This window comes from Patella vulgata, chromosome 1 (assembly GCF_932274485.2).
Source record: "Patella vulgata chromosome 1, xgPatVulg1.2, whole genome shotgun sequence".
In the NCBI taxonomy this organism is placed as follows: Eukaryota; Metazoa; Mollusca; class Gastropoda; family Patellidae; genus Patella; species Patella vulgata.
In genome coordinates, this window is record NC_065879.2 from 80,924,537 (window position 1) to 80,941,791 (window position 17,255).

Below are 17,255 nucleotides of genomic sequence, written 5' to 3' on the forward strand. Positions count from 1 at the left end.
TAATTTTAAAGTAGTGTATTAATCACAAATTAAAAATCTATAAGAATACAAATTTTAAGAAAAATTTTATCACATTTTTAAGGAATTTTACATAAATTAATCTGAGAAATGTTGTCAGTTTAAATTAATAAATAAGGGAAATAACCCATATATAAACGATTGTAATCCTTCTGCAAAAAAACCCCATTTAAATTTTTACTCAAACTTCATATGTTTGAAAGACAGAATAGTCCACGAGTTTTTTAATGTACAATCAACTACCTAATTTAGACAATGACATGAGCATTAGACGTTTTTTCACAGAAGCATTTATAAATCGTTTCTTCACCGAAGCATTTATAAATAGTATTTGGCTGTATTCACTAGTTGTGTGGGTTTTGTGACCAATACAAGGCGTCAGTCTAACACTAGTTTTGTTTATAGTGCTAACACTATTTGAGCTGTTTTGATATGGAGTACACCATTATTATAAAAATACTTAATTGAATACATTATGGTGGAGAAAAACAACCTAAACACTGTTCGAAATTATTCAAATACATGAATAAATCGCCTGAATTTAACATTTCAACTGTGTAGGTTGGGATGTAGCAGAAGTCAATGTATTATATGTACAATCATAATGATGAGGATGAATTTTTTTGATAGTTTTTATTTTTACATTCTTGGTTCACCAGCGACGATCTGACTTTCGATTCCACACTCATCAACACCTCTAAGGATTTTGAAAAAACCTGAAAATTAAAAAGTAAAAAAAACGTTAAGCATGTAAAAACGTGTACTAATGGGGGGGGGGGAGGGGTAGGTGTGTGTTTAGGAGCTTTAGGGTCATCGTTTTTCTGACCTTGAGCCATCCTTTACACATAAAGGACCAGGGTTGAAAAATCGCACAGTCCTTCTCTGACTAGTCAAGCTACACGCTTGGTTGAATAAAACAAGAACTCTTAAAGGGCCAATCCCGATAATATTTTGGAGAATAAAACTGCTTAATTTTGAGTTAAAATCCCTTAAAATCGTCTGCCTTAGGGCCGAGCAACGAACTCAATATATTTGATACGTTTTCAAACAACTTAAACCCGTTAGTCTTTATCTGGAAGTGGGGACCGGTGCCCAAAGCTGTATTATGCGGTGTCTTGATAAAACCAGACTTTTATTTTATAAAAATAATGTGCAGGAGAAATTTATCTTTTGTTATCAAGTACAGCACATGGGTCATTCACTGTATAAACCTCTAAAGGAACGGGAATCGATTATCAGGTCACCCAAAGAAAGAATTCACCCAAAATCTTAAAAGGGTTACGTGTCCGGATAAGCAGTTTTGACGTTCACGTCAAAATGACTCAATATTTTGAGCTGAAATTTTGAGACAGGGTAAATACACCATTCCTTTATATTTTGGTGCTTAAATTTCATACATACTCGGACTTTTAATTTTGAGACTGTTCAATCCGGGATAGTCCCTTTAAATTTTTTAGGGTTCTGCATCTCGTAATTACTCTAATGCACAGAGTCACTCAAGAACTTTGAGTGCACCATCTCCAGCTGAGAATATGTTCTTTACGTTTTGTAACAACCCAATGCTGCCCCATATCTGTTTTTGGAAATGAAACAAAGCTCATCTTCCTACTATTCTGCTTCTACTGGGCCAATCAATGAAGGAATGAGGAAACTTTTGTGGCACTACTGGCTACTTTTATATCGAATTCCAACTTCCAATGGATCATTTACATGCACACCAATGGTGAACATGCATCCTCATTTTTTTGTCCAATCCTAACAACTATACTTTGTTCCTTGCCAGTCAGTCTGTCCTGCACTACTGATAAGGGGGAACCATAATGAAAAATCCTGATGAACTTTCTAGGCCAACACCAAACTTGAACTCGGGATCTCAATGTTATCAGACTTTATGTCACTTCATGACAATTCTGTCAAATCAGAAAAGTTTCAAAACCATTTTATTCTTACCTTTATCACCCCAGTCTGAGTTCCAGGAATTGGCAACCAACCAGTATTTATCTCCATTCTCAACTCCGTAACCTAAAATTTTGACGGCATGACCTCCAAGAGCAGCACCGCTGGTGTGTCGGTAAACACCTAAAAATTAAGCAAAAATGCAAACTGAAAAATATTGGTTAAGATTAAATATTCTTGTGACTGGTAAATGATCTTCAGGGAACTCAGCGTGACCTCCAAGAGCAGCATGCATGGTGTCCTGTTAAACAACTAAAAATTAAGTAAAACTGAAATCTGAAAAATATTGGTCAAGATTAAATATTCTTGTGATTGGTAATTAAATGATCTTCAGAGAATTCATTTGGAAAGAAATGAAATTATATGACATGGGGTTTAACATCCTATTTTTCTTAACCCAACATAGCTGATTTTGTCTGCACAGCAGGGTTTTCGTCTACTCTTTATTGAATTCCAACAGTCTAGGGTTCTTTGCCATGCACACCACTTGACTCAGTGACAGACCTTACGATCTAAAGTGCAGCATTAGACCATTTGGTCCAAATAATAAGTAGAAAGTATCTATATCATATAGAAAGTGGTGGCAATGACAGACCTTATGATCTAAACCGCATGTATTAGACCATGTGGTTTCCATAATAAAAATGAAAGTAGTAGAAAGTATTCATATCATATAGAAAGTGGTGGAAATGACAGACCTTATGATCCAAACCGCATGTGTTAAACCATGTGGCTCCCATAATAAAATGAAAGTAGTAGAAAGTATTCATATCATATGATCTAAACCGTATGTGTTAAGACCATGTTGTCCCCATAACGAAAACGAAAGTAGTAGAAAGTGTTTATAAGAAAGTTGTGTAACTGACCTGATTTATAAGCTACAAAATCAGCATAGACAGTATAGGCAGCTTCTACTGGTCCGTTATTCACCAATTCAGTCATAACTTGTTCTACACTTCTTACTTGGTAAGAGGAGCTTCCTGAAAATCAATTAAAATTGAAACAATTTAAAAATAAACAGAAAAATCTGTAATCTAAAGATGCCTATTGCAGGTCTTTATTTTGGCTTCAAATATTACATGTATATAAACTATATTAATGGACTCTATTGTCAAGTATATGAACTATAAATTATTAAAGATACATTATGGGAGATTAGATAAAGAGTTGACTGTTCACACTATAATAGTTAAAAACTAGTTAATGTAAATAGAATATGTTGAAAATTTCAGTCAAATTTCTCCACTCTGAACCAAGATATTAGGTTTGGAATTTTAAGCCTAGCCTCAATCATCATTACTAAAGTCGGTACGATAAAAAACATAGTCTTCATTATCCATTTTTGGCTTTAATCAGCAGCAGATCGGATTCAAATCCAGTGAAAATCTGACACATAAGATGACATCGAGAGCTGATTATGGTCTGGATAAGTTAATTAATGTCTAATTAATAATTTAGATAACATTTCAGGCCTACAGAAAGGCCTGAAATAGGAAGATTTAACTATTGCATAATGTATGATTAACACTGTAAAGTTGATATTGTTGACTAAGCAACAAATAGCTTTTAAAAATGAATCTATACGACACTGGCAGATCAACGACATCATTTTATTTACATAATGTTTATTAGTTCATAGAAATTGCTACTAATCAGGCAGAAGTCATTAACTAGGTGTTATGTCACTAAGGTGTTAAAACTGTGACTATTGAATGATATACATCACTATTGTACATCTTCAAACACACATAACTTCACTTAGACTAAAGTAATTTGAATGAAATTTTCAATATATTCATTTTGCATTATCTATTTTTAAACATCATTAGTATTATAGCAGAGAGAGAGAGAGAGAGAGAAATGGGGTTTAACGTCCACACGACACAAACTAGGTCATTTTGGGACTAACGTATGGTTTAATTTTATTTCTTTAAATCGCTTGCGCGTAGGGGTCTTTAGCAATGGGAGGAAACCCGGAGTAAACCCACGAGGTTCGACAGGCGAGCCTACTCCTTGTCACGTACAACCGGGGATTCAAAACCACGCCAGTTGACTCAATGACAGACTTTATGATACAGCGTGCATACGCTAACCATTCAGCCATCCAGCCCCCCCAGTATTATAGCAAGACTGACCAGCTCTTTATCTAAATCTGACATAATGTTTGTTTAAATGTTCCAAGTTTCTTAAATGCATAGATAATTGAAAACAAGTAAGAGCGTACTATGAACAAGGAACCGAGTACGATACGACATCATCACAGCCATCTTTGAATTGTGATGTCATATCTAATATCTAAGTCTGTCAATCGGTACGTAATTGTCAAGGAACAAGTGTGCTAAGTTTAATGTCAATTGTAATTGAATTGGCGGAGAATAAGAACAAGATGAAGTTCCTGGAGCAAAAAATATAATTTTCTCACAGTTGCAACATAAATTAGGGAATTTAAGGTAAATTTAGAAAGCCACTCTAACTTTATGCTTTTAAGTTATGTAAGTTGGCAAGTTTCACCCTAACTTTATGTTTGATCCTACCTTTATGTTTATCAGAGCTGTAAGTCAGCTAGTTTCTCTACCTATATGTTTATCAGAACTGTAAGTTAGCTAGTTTCCCCCTACCTTTATGTTTATCAGAACTGTAAGTTAGCTAGTTTGACTCTACCTTTATGTTTATCAGAACTGTAAGTTAGCTAGTTTCACCCTACCTTTATGTTTATCTGAACTGTAAGTTCCATTAAAGCCAGCTTCACAGGTATGAGAACATTTTGGTGTTTTTTCTTCACCACCACAAGGGTTAAGATGGCCCACAACATGGTGATCACAGGATTTTATTTCATAGGGTTGACATCCCTAAAATATATATATATACATATATGTGAATGATCATGGATTCTGCTAGACTTCAATGAAATGAAATGGGATTTAATGTCCTGCTTTTCTGCATGAAATGTAAATGGACATACTTCATGCAGTGTGCTATGAAGGTTATTTTGATCATATAGCAGCGTTTCGTTCTGATCTTCATCGAATTCCAATTGTTGAGGGTTCTGTTAGGTGTAGGTAGGCTACCCCAACATGTACATGGGACCTCACATTTTTGTCCCATCCAAATGACTAGATACTGCTCCTTGTTAGGAGAAACCACCTGGTTGATGAGCCACTGCCTTACTCAATGAGACATGCCAGATGTCAATCAAAACAGGCAAGTTATACTAAGAGAAAGATAGAGAGACATGGGGTTAACGACACAAACTAGATCATTTTGGGACTAACACATGGTTCAATTATATTCCAATCAATATATGTTAAATTAACTTAAAAAACAAACCTGGTGTGAATTGTATTGGCCTCCAGTAACAAGACCTTCTGTCTTCCAGAAATCCCAAGCAGCAGCAGGGAAACCACCATTACATCTGTAACAAATAATCTGATTGGTCAGACCAATGTGACATGATTGATGAATAATAAAAACAGAACCCTTCAGCTAACAAAAAATTGTAACCAACAATCTGATTGGTCAGACCAATGTGACATGATTGAAGAAGAAATTCATAAACTTAATCAGCAGTAAATATCTGCTTGGCCACTACTATCACTGATTAAAAAACATTGTGGCCAGTTAATAACCTTTCTTCTTCTCCAAATTAAATTCTAAAACAATTTTTTTAAATAAGCAAAATAAATAAAGGTGAATGAAGTTTATCTGGATAAAAAATATTTCCTATTTAGTGTAAGTTGGTACATAAAATAGTACAGGCAGGCGTAAAATGAGTAAAACACTCTGCCGGATACCAGTTTGTATTACTAGATCTGATGTAAACAATTCACATGTCATTGGTGCAGTATGATGTGATGTCACATGTAGAGCTATACTGGGTGCGACCTTAAAAGTCAATCATTTTGTACAGTGTTAGAAGAAGGCCAAGCTGATTAAAATACAGATCTATATTTTGTTTTGTTTTTTTATATATTCAATGGCCTCTACTACATGAAAATCTAACTAGTTGAGGTGTGTGTGGGGCGGGGGGAAGCTTTTGACCCTATGACTTCAGTCATTTGGTTAACCAATCAGTGTTGATGTTTCTAGCAGGATGCCCACAGTTCTCTGCATTGCACACCAAGAACTCTCTGCAACAGACCGTTTCATTGGCTAATCCCCCACATCAACCAGAACGCAGGTTATATAATAACTCTTCCAGATCCTAGTGTAAAGACAAGTAAAACAATTTTGACCTATAAAAAATGAAACAAATAGGAAGAGGATCTGTGTTTTAATTAGATTGAAAGAAGGCTTTCACATTACCAGTGTGAAACTGATTGGAAATTCAGATATATCAATAATTTACTTGATAACAAACATATTAAACGTTTTTTTGGCAAAAATTATGAATGCTTTAACAGGAATTATTCAAGAGGTAAACCTGTCCATTTATTTAGGCCTTAAATGTTTTATAAACTATTAATTAGACATTTATTAACATGAAAAGACCATAATCAAAACCTGATGCCATTGGACAGGTCCGATTTTAAGTAGATTAGAATGGTCCAGCCATCTAATAGCTGAAATGGTGAAGCGAGGCTAAACTTCAAACAACCAGTACGGTAATTACACTCAGTGCACACATCTTGTCAAACCTTCAAAGGCTGATATCACTGCTCAGAATAAAGTAATTTGAATTAAATTTTCAATATATTCATTTTGCATTATCTATTTTTGAACTATTATAGCAAGAATGACTAGCTCTTTATCTAAATTGTACATAATGTATCTTTAAGTACACACTACACAATGTGATTCATAATCAAATTCATTTTATGGGAAAAGCATGCCAAACAAAAATAGCTTTATAAATGGTTAATAATTTCAAATATAATTTACAGAAGCATTTCTACCAAAATAAATATAAAATCCCTCATGGACATAACTAATACAAACATAATCACACAGAAGCGCCCATCTCAAAATAAAAATATGCAGATATAATTACTCATGAAACAGGGTTTTTAAAGTCCTACAGTTCTGCTCTGACTGGGCTAATGAAGACGGGCATATACCATACAGTGTGCTATGAGGAAAATTGAGCCCAGACAGCAACACTATGGCATACTCTTATATCGAATTCCAACTGTCAAGAGATCTTTTATGTGTACACAGGACTTCAGTATTTCATCCCATCCGAACGACTAGACAGCTGTCCTTGTCGGGTCCTCCGTCCTATACAACTGACAAGGGGAAACCACGTCGGAAAATCCTTTCTCGGCCAATGCAGGGATCGAACATGCGACCTCCACTTGGACACCATGACTTCCCAATCCATACAACCGTCGGATGCAACATATTGGATGACTGCTTACACGATACAATGGTTCTATTCATTGTAAGGCCATATTTGCCCCTTCTTAGTAACTAAATAAAATAACAGTGACTTTTCACCCCCATCGTCTTGTAGTTTTGATGTCGCGGGGCTCCACAAAGTCCATGTTTCCTATATAGATATTCTAATGCAGTCACGGATAGATCCATCAATTTGATTTGCTAGTGCATCAGACCTTTAGATGGGAATAGAACTGGTCCTATCCATGCAACATGCTGTCCATCCGTCCATTTGGATTGGTTGTATCGTGTAAACACTGCTTGATACATAACTAATTATTCTTTACCACAGGTTAATTAATGAACACAGGTAAAAAAAAGCCCAACATAATAACTAATGCGCTCATGCTCTAACATAAATAATCTGCATAGGGTATAGCATAGCAAAACAAGAGGTTGCTAAGCATTTTGTTTTGGCATAATAAGGTTACCATGGAAACCTCACCCAAATCCACAAAGATGGCAGCAAGTCATCAGATCCTCAGCAGAAATATGGTGATTTACTTTTCCATTAGAGCTAATGCAAATTCTATCAGACATTGCCTCTACAGCTCCAAATGCCTAAAATAGTTATTCATTATTAACTTTTAAAAATTCTGATTGGTCTATTTTTGACTTACCCATAACCACATTGGCTGCAACATGTGAGTAAGTCTTCAGCAGAAATATGGAGGTTGACTGTTCCGTTGGATGCAATACAGACTCTGTCGGACATGGCTTCTACAGCACCAAACGCCTGAATGGTCAAGTTTAAATCATAATCAGGAATCACATTTGAGACATACTGGACATATCTTTGGCAATCTGGACATATTTGGGACAATCTGGGCATATGTGGGACAGTCTGGGCATATGTGGGACAGTCTGGGCATATTTCAGACAGCCAATTAAGGCATTCATATTTTCAAGAATTAATGCATTGTTGAATCACGAGTTTGTCAGAACTAACCGACAGTGGAAATTATTCTTATTTAATATCACCTAAAATTAAAATTAGGGATCGTTAATCTTTAACGCTATGATATGCTATGACCCACTAAAAGTTTGGGAATTTCGGACCAATTTAAAAATGGGTAATGTACAACTAACTGGTGGTCGTTGCTTCAGGAACATATCTATACATAGAAGAGTTCCCTGGTGAACTACTTTTGGAAAATACTGAAATAAATTCTTACCCAGCAGGAACCACAGCTACCTTGATCTCTGACCTCTTTAAGAGTTGGACAGTTTGGCCACTGTTCACGTGCATCAAAGTTTTCAGGTAAATCTTGTTTTTTATGGACTTTTATTGGAAGTTGATCGTGATATTTTTGTGATCCTTCAGCCACGCCCATCAATCTGTAGATGTATTTCTTGTCAATATTCTCAGCAAAATTTCTACCAGCCTGAAGAAAAAAATATGTATTGCACAATGCTGGAAAGCTGTCACATTTCTTGTTTAAAAATGAAACCTGTGAGGTACTAACTGAAAGTCCTAGGGACTTATTCAATAAAACTTGATGCAAGAGCAGGCCATAATCAACACTTGATGTCAAAAAATAGGTCATTTCGGGACTAACATATGGTTTAATTTTATTTTAATACTTCGCTTGAGCATAGCGGTCTTTAGCAGTATGAGGAATCCGGAGGACCCAGAGAAATCCCACGAGGTTGAACAGGCGACCCTACTCCTTGTCCCGTACAACCGGGGAATCGAAACAACACCCATTGACTCAATGACAGACCTTATGATACAACGTGAACGCGTTAACCATTCGACCATCCACCCCTAACTCCCGCCTTCATAAACAGAAATGAAATGAAATGGAGTTTTTATTGTCAAACTGTTCTGCTCCGAACTGGGCTAATGAAGACGGGCATACACCATAAAGTGGACTATGAGGGAAACTTTGCCTGGACAGCGGCACTACGGCCTACTCTTATATCGAATTCAAACTGTCAAGGGATCTTTTACGTACATGCCAATGTGTACACAGGACTACTTTTTTAGTACCATCCGAACAACTAGACAGCTGTCCTTGTCAGGCCCTCTGTCTTGCATCACTGACAAGGGGGAACCAAGCCAGAAAATCTTGATGAACTTTCTTGCCCAATGCAGGGATTGAACACCCGACCTCCAGGCTAGCGAGCCAGCGTTTTACACACTAAGCCACTGTAACCCCCTTCATAAACAAGGCCCCAGTTCCACTTGTGTATCATTATATAATTATGGCCTTACCTTCCATGATGTCTGAACTTTGTTGATGTAATCGATTTCTACATCAGTCAATAAACCAAAATCAGGTTTTCGGGGTGCTGCCCAGGCTAAAACCACCAATACAGACAAAATTATCAACACCTTCATCTTGATGGATCTGGAATGAAAAAAATAAATGGAGTATTTATTTTAACCAATATCTGATCTTCACTCGGGATTGTCAGTCATTAGATTCAATCTGATTAAAACACAGATCCTATTTCGTTCCGTTTTTTTATAGTTCAAAATTTCGTTTTACTTGTCTTTACTACACTAGGATCTGAAAAAGTCGTTATATAACAGGCGTACTGCTTGATGTGAGGAAATAACCAACAAAACAATCTGTTACAGTGAGTTCTTGGTGTGTTGTGCACGGAACTGTTGTTAACCCACTAGAAACATCAACCCTGATTGATTAATAGATGTTTGACATCACAGGGTCAAAAGCCTCGACCTCCCACTACAACTGGTCAGATCTTCATGTACTGTAGTCCATCGAAAGTATAAAAAAAAAGCAATTAAATATGGATCTGTAATTTAATCAGATTGTCATTAGACCCACAATCAAATTAAATTTATTATTATCATAACCATCAGCATCACCACAGCAGCCCAAATAGGGCTTCTGAGTCAATCTGATCTTCACTCGAAACTGTTAAAACTATTTGCTCACCCTACTTAATTATTATCTTTTTTTTAGCATTTTCCAAGCTTCTATCCGGATTATCAACCTTATTGTTAATATTGTTTGATGTTCTAAATCATGACATCCACTGGTAGACTATCGCCATTAAAGAGATGAACAATGTCAAGATCGGTCGCATGATTTCTGGTAAATTTTTTTTTTTTACATTTTGAGTGAAACCTGCATTATTACAGGCCCGGGACGGTATAACGAAGTATATGCTTACGGCTGGTCCCTGCATCCATTAGCTTAATTTGATGTGGATTATTTCTTGCAATGTCTATGTAGTTTATTTTGTCGGTTATGTTTTGTGTGTAGTGTGGTCCTTCTGCACTATTATAAGTATAGTTGGACCTTAAATCACAATAACAAATGATTTAACTAGGGCAATAGAGTGAATCTCCAACATGTGCAAAGTAGATTATAAAGCCAGCCATCATCTATGCATGCCATGGGATTAATCCCAGGACTGTACGTGACAAGAACCATGTTAGGGTTCATAGATAATTTTATTTGTACACAATGTTGATCAGCTGAAACGCAGTTTGTTATTAATTTATCTCATCCAAATTAATCTCTTTATCTTCACCTATCATGTTGACGACATACACCCAGATATAGATGTGTCACTTTTACAACAGATATAGATCTATTACAGATAACAAACTTTGACCGCAAATTCGATAACGATGACATTAGTCAGCATTATCTGAAAGTAGCCAAGAAATAAGGCACCTGTCACAAACATTGTCAGACACAAATCCTGGCTTTGTCGATAAAGTTTAACAGAGCTATTATAATTTCCGACGGAGCATGTACCCTGCATGGCATAAATGTCTGTCGTCTTCCTTAGGGAGAAAGAGAGAAATGGGGTTTAATGTCCACTCGACACAAACTAGGTTATTTCAGGACTAACATATGGTTCAATTTTATTTCAATAATTCGCTTGTGCATAGGGATCTTTAGCAGTGGGAGGAAACCCACGAGGTTGAACAGGTGACCCTACTCCTTGTCACGGACAACTGGGGAATCAAAACCATGCCAGTTTACTCAATGGCAGACCTTATGATACAACCTGCACATGATAACCATTAAAATTTAAGGTATAAAGATTGATTAATCAGGGAATTTGTAGGTGTTATTGTTTTGAACAAAGGTCATAGATAGATTTGGAGAGGTAAATAAAATGGTGAATTGTGAATCCCTGAGAAAAATTATCAATTACATCTAACTGACTTATTGGTCAATTTAAATCAACAATGATGTTGTTATATCTTACCATGAAAAGATGGGCTTCTGATATCCAATATTTAAAACAAAATGAAAATTTTAAAATTGGCACACGAATCACATGCCAGAATGCTTTCGAGCACTATTTCTAATGAAACAACTTGATGAACAAGGCTAAACATACACCGGTGTAGACTGTAATAATTAGATACCAAAGACTCCCTTTCAATTCAAACTCTTTGCATATTTCGCCGAACATAACTAGTCAGAAATTATAGTAAAAACAGAAACGACTGAATGTAAATCAGTTTATATATACACTCATAATACATTATTATTGCAACCCATTTGTGTCCATCTCTTGGTGATGAAGAATATCGATTTCGCTGCTAAAGTCTCGATTGTTCGGAAACGCTGATAAAGACAGGAACTTATAAGTCATTGCAATCATAATAAAACCACCACAAAGTCCAGAGAACTAGCAATTCAAACAATTCGGACTAGCGCCAAGCTTGCATGGGATCGATGATTCAGAGTAAGTTACTTTTAAGATCGATATTCGGAGAAAATGAAAATGCAGTAGGCCTACCAGCAAAGTTTTTACAAACGGTAATTACTAAGTAAGCTGGCGATCATGTTTGATCTGACTCCCTTTTCTATTTCCATCACTTTTACACCGAAAAACTAGCGGTCAGCCGTCCGTAGGCCACTGTGTCCACATGGAACTTCCTACTTTCTATTAGGATTAGCGTTAGGGTCAGGTATTTAAGATTAAAACCTATAACACAAAAATGGGAGTCCCATCAATCAAACATAATGCCAGTGAGTAAGCTTCCGTAGGCCAACCACTTCTTTGACTTGCTTGACTTGAGGGGCGTACTAAACTAAGTTACAATATGACGTTTTTGATAATTTCGTTCACTTTCCGAACAATCGGTCTGTGGTTTCTTTGGATCGTGTATAAACTATTTAGATAAATAACACGTTACTCACCTTAAAACAATTGGCCCTAAGAATGACAATATAACTTTCTTCCTTCCTTATTATTACAGGTAAATAATCACGAGATCTCTGATCATGTGACGGTCATGTGATTACGTCACGTGATAGACACTGTCAGGTTTATCCAGTCACATGCATGGCAGGATTACGGTAAGCAGTCTTGTCAACATAGTCAACAACTACAGAAAACGTTGGATTTTGAGGGTCTTCTTCCTTTTTTATTTCCAAGCAAGAACATGGATAATGGCAATAAATTAATATTTTTATTCTACCGCTTTGTCCGCCGACTTGGTTTTATGGGAAAATGATTGCTTAATTGCATTATAGTCCTTTTATCGGATGAAAAATTAAAAAGCTGGCATTAATGGTGTGTGTGAAAAATATCTAGACTGGGATCTGTGTGTACAAAGACGTATGGTAGCTTACTGAATTGGCAAGCCTAGGACCTGCCGTTCGGATGGTGCAAAAAACGAGGTCCAGTGTACACGTTGGTGTGCACACAGGGCCGGTGGGAGCAATTCTTCATTGGGGGTGCTCCCATCCTAAGACTTAATTTAGGCCAATAAAATCACTCAGCAATGAAGTGAAACTTTATTTCTTTTCTAAATTCATTACCATGCAAACACAGTCGATAGTGGTTTCCTGCGATGCAGAACTTGACAAATATATACATAATGATACCAAGGTTGTGAACACTCTAGAGGTTACAATTTTTATACGATTTTGATGAAACTGACATTGTATGTTTATAACCTAGGACCGCCACTTCATACAGTGCCGGACTGGTGTGCCGAAGGCCCACCTGTCAGGTCATTGACCAAGGCCCACACAAGTACGCGCCGAAGGCCCGCGAGCGTCCGAGGGGGGTCATGGGGGGTCTCCTCCCATGAAAATTTCCAAAGCATTTCAGACCAAAGCAGAAGAAGGCAAATTTTTGATTTCCTGATACAATTAGATAACAGAATGACCTAAGAGCACTATCATTAGATGAATTTGAGAATTCTCTTCAGTGTCAAAAGAGGTTAAAAGATGAATTACACGGTTCTCGGTATAATGAGGTCAAACTCATAAAGTTCTTTCCTTGTAGTACACATCTTTTTTTGTGTTGTTTGTTAGTCATTTTTTTCCTATCTTTTCTTTCTCCTGTGTCCTGTCCTCTCCATCTTTCTTTCTTTTTTTTCCTCCCCCTCTCCTTTCTTTCTCTTTTCTTTTTTTCTTTTTTCTTTCTCTTTTTTTCTTTTTTCTTTCTCTTTTTTTTCTTTTTTCTTTTTTCGTTTTTCCTTATAGGCTTAGGCCCACTTTTTTTTAATGAGCTTAGGCCCACCTGTCATGGACAGGTGGACAGGTATGCCCAGTACGGCACTGACTTCATATATATAAGCTTTCAGTCAAATGGCAGTTCCCCTCTATGCAAATAGTATAATAGCATGTAATGCCCAGGTTGTAGACCATCTAGAGGTCCGATTTGGATGAAACTTAAAACGGGTATCACTAGCTCTTGGACTTCAGTTTTGTTGCGCATTAATTTTGCCCTTGCCTTTTACGGAAAATGTGAAATATGTATGAATTGTGTAGGCCCTCGTTATTTCATGGATAAGGGACACGAGGAAAGGGTGTGAGAAAAACTCTATTCCGTCGTTTTTTAAATTACCTAATCTGCCATAGATACAATGGAATTGAGATGGGGTTGAAATAAAGACCGACTGTAGTTAACTAATCGTACGTGACCCTTGGAACTGGGAGTAGCTAAAGGGGAGACAATTCTACTTGGAATATTCGCTGTACATATAATTGTCAATCTATCTATACTGAGCGCCATGGAAAACGCATCACTTAGTTTTTCGTATAACAAAATGATCCTGTAAACATATCTTATTTATTTTGCTTCTTATTGTGAACAATATTCAAATGGGAACACATCAATAACAACACAGATGTTTAATCTGTAATCAACGGTACAAAGTCAGAGGGGTCAAAACCAAAAGTACGACACAGATGTCAGTAGCACGTGTGTCCTCCGCGGGCTCTTACGCACGCTGTGCAGCGACGTCGCATGGAATTTACCAATGTTTGAAAGAAGGCTTGGGGCAAATTGTTCCATTCTTGGACAAGAGCAGCTTCTAAAGCAGCAATGGTGTGCATCTGTGGTCTCCGATACAGACGGCGTCCAATCTCATCCCAGACATGTTCTATCGGTGCCATGTCCGGAGACATGGCTGGCCAGTCCAAGACATTGATGTTGTTAGCAGTCAGGTAGTCCATACTAAAACGGGCGGTATGCGGACGTGCATTATCCTGTTGGAAGTGCTGAAGTTGTGGGTGCGCTCGAAACATCGGAACAACAATTCGTTGCAAGACATCATCACGGTAGGCTACAGCATTAACGCGACCCCTGCAAATGTGCAGGGTGGTCCGGTTATGAAATGTGAAGTCTCCCCACACCATTACACTTCCCCCACCCCATCGATTCGTTTCGAAGATGCAGCAGTCTGCAAGACGTCTCCACACACGTTGACGGCCATCAGCGTGATAAAGATGAAAGCGACTCTCATCACTGAAGAGCACACTTTGCCAGTCTACTCTTCTCCATGTCTGGTGTCCTTGAGCCCATATCAAACGCCACTGACGGTGATGATCCCTGAGGATAGCTCCAACATAAGGTCGTCGTGCACGGAGTCCTACTTCTCTTAGACGACGTCTTACGGTGTTGGCACTTACTGGTCCTTGTCTTCCGACGACTGCTGCACCTGTTCGAGTCGCTGGGCAGAATTTGTCTCGCAGATGAGTGACCCGGATGTAGCGGTCTTGACCCTCGGTTGTAACGCGTTGTGGACCAGGACGTTGACGGTCACGTGTTAATCCAGTAACTCAAACACGTTCCACCAACCTTACAATAGTGGACTGATGACAATTGAAGTGTCTGGCAATAGCACGTGTAGACATGCCAGCCCTGGACATTCCCATGGCTTCATTCCTTTGATTTTCAGTAAGTCTCGGCATCTCTAGCTCGATTCCTTCCCACGTCCAACAACAAATTACGACAGATTGACGTTTCACAGTTCATGTACTGCACATTAAGTTGAAAACATGCTTTTAAAGGTCTCACACACAATACTGCACGTGAATATTGGGTTTTTCATGTGCATCTCGTGCAATTTTTTTGTGCACACAGGCCGATATTTTTTTGCGATTGGGAGCATTGTGTGAAACAATAGTTCATAGTATTGCATAATATTATACATACAAAACCACCTAGTAAGAAATGTTTAACGCCCTACTGCAGTTCTGCCCTGACTGGGCTAATAAAGATGGGCATACGCCATACATTGTGCTATGAGGGACATTTTACCCGGACAGCGGCGCTACGGCCTACTCTTATATCGAATTGACAAGGGATCTTTTACGTGCAGACCAGTGTGTACACGGGACCTCAGTTTTTCGTCTCATCTGAACGACTATACCTTGCCTGGTCTTCTGCCCTGCACCACTAACAAGGGGGGACCTCGCCGGGAAATATATGCAATATATATTTGAATGGTTGCAAACATACCAGAATATAGAGAGGGAATGCTGATAATGTAATATAGCCAGGAATGCCAATTGATTGTCGATTATTTTCTTTGTCAGCATACCATATTATAGCAGGAACGATTTTCTCCGGGGACTACTTCCAATGAATGCACTGGGGTCTTTCTACACTATACCCGAACATGCATCGAGTGTATAATATTCCAAACCCTCCCGAAATTAACAGAATGCTGTTTTGGTTGTTGTCGTACTTTTTTAATACATCGACCGAATGCTTTGACACGCTTCCGTATTAAAGATGCACATACACTAGCACACTCCAATGCCAAATGTCTATTTTGAATTTTTGGAAAAATATCTCAATTTCGACATTTTAATCTATGATAAAATGTACTCAAACTGGTTATCTAACATTGATAATTATAATCCGGTAGATTCGGGCCCTTGACCGGAAGTAGTATAACGCCAACATCGAAAGTAGAAGTCACTCCCCGACCTGAGCTGTTCTTATCATGCAAATTTTCAATTCATTTTATCTGTGTAAATACTGAACCATTTTGGGCTGACATTCCCATTAGAGATCCAACTGTCACCATATTGTATTTTGCACCCCGTCCAATGATACTTAAAGACAACAAAGACAACTAAACAAACTGGCACGAAGCGAAAATGTTTAATAGTCAAAATACATAAAGTATAACAAATTTATGTTTCAAGACATCAGTCGACTCAACTCTTCAACACCAATCTGATTAAAATACAGATCTATATTTCGTTTCGTTTTTTATACTTTACACCAAAACCTCGCCTTAACAGACCGTTTCATTGGGTAACCCCTTTCATCATCCAGAACACGCCAATAATAACAACCCTTCCAGATCCTAGTGTAGTAAAAACAAGTAAAACGAAATTTTGAACTATAAAAAACGAAACGAAATAGAATCCGTGTTTTAATCAGATTGCCTCAACACCCCCGCCCTCTCACAACCGGGCCTATTCAGTACTAAATCTACTATTGAATAGACGCACTGAATAAACCCTGAGTTGTCTTACCATAGATGTCGACGTCATACATCTTGTAAAGCACGTACATTACAATGTATGCTTACTTGTTCCCGGACAGCTGTTACTATTTTATTATTGGCCAATTGATAATTTAGATAAATTTTATTTAAAGATACATTATGGGAGATAAGATAAAGAGATGGCATTTCTCGCTATAATAGT

At 37.5% G+C, this 17,255-nt stretch overlaps 1 protein-coding gene across 3 annotated transcripts; it reads right to left on the minus strand.

The window, feature by feature from the left end:
* On the minus strand, positions 1-12,620 carry LOC126824820 (cathepsin B). 3 transcript variants are annotated; one of them, XM_050554229.1, is made up of 9 exons: positions 12,492-12,620; positions 9,566-9,701; positions 8,523-8,732; positions 7,793-7,908; positions 5,302-5,386; positions 4,679-4,823; positions 2,841-2,954; positions 1,969-2,097; positions 1-734 (listed from the first exon to the last, which is right to left on the minus strand). In XM_050554229.1, exons 2-9 carry the CDS (start codon positions 9,689-9,691, stop codon positions 658-660), a joined length of 1,002 nt encoding a protein of 333 aa, XP_050410186.1. In that variant the 5' UTR covers positions 9,692-9,701; positions 12,492-12,620; the 3' UTR covers positions 1-657. The 3 variants fall into 3 exon arrangements, with proteins under 3 accessions (XP_050410186.1, XP_050410183.1, XP_050410188.1); XM_050554226.1 differs by lacking the exon at positions 7,793-7,908 and adding an exon at positions 7,968-8,083; XM_050554231.1 differs by lacking the exons at positions 7,793-7,908; positions 9,566-9,701; positions 12,492-12,620 and having other exon boundaries at positions 8,523-8,596.
* Between the last annotated feature and the right edge of the window lie 4,635 nt (positions 12,621-17,255).

Coding starts and splice junctions, on each gene's coding strand:
- LOC126824820 (XM_050554229.1), bottom strand. CDS start 9,691: ATGAAGGTGTTGATAATTTTGTCTGTATTGGTGGTTTTAGCCTGGGCA. Junction 8,733..9,565: donor AAGTTCAGACATCATGGAAG/GTAAGGCCATAA, acceptor TTTTTTCTTCAG/GCTGGTAGAAATTTTGCTGA. Junction 4,824..5,301: donor GCCAATACAATTCACACCAG/GTTTGTTTTTTA, acceptor TATATATTTTAG/GGATGTCAACCCTATGAAAT.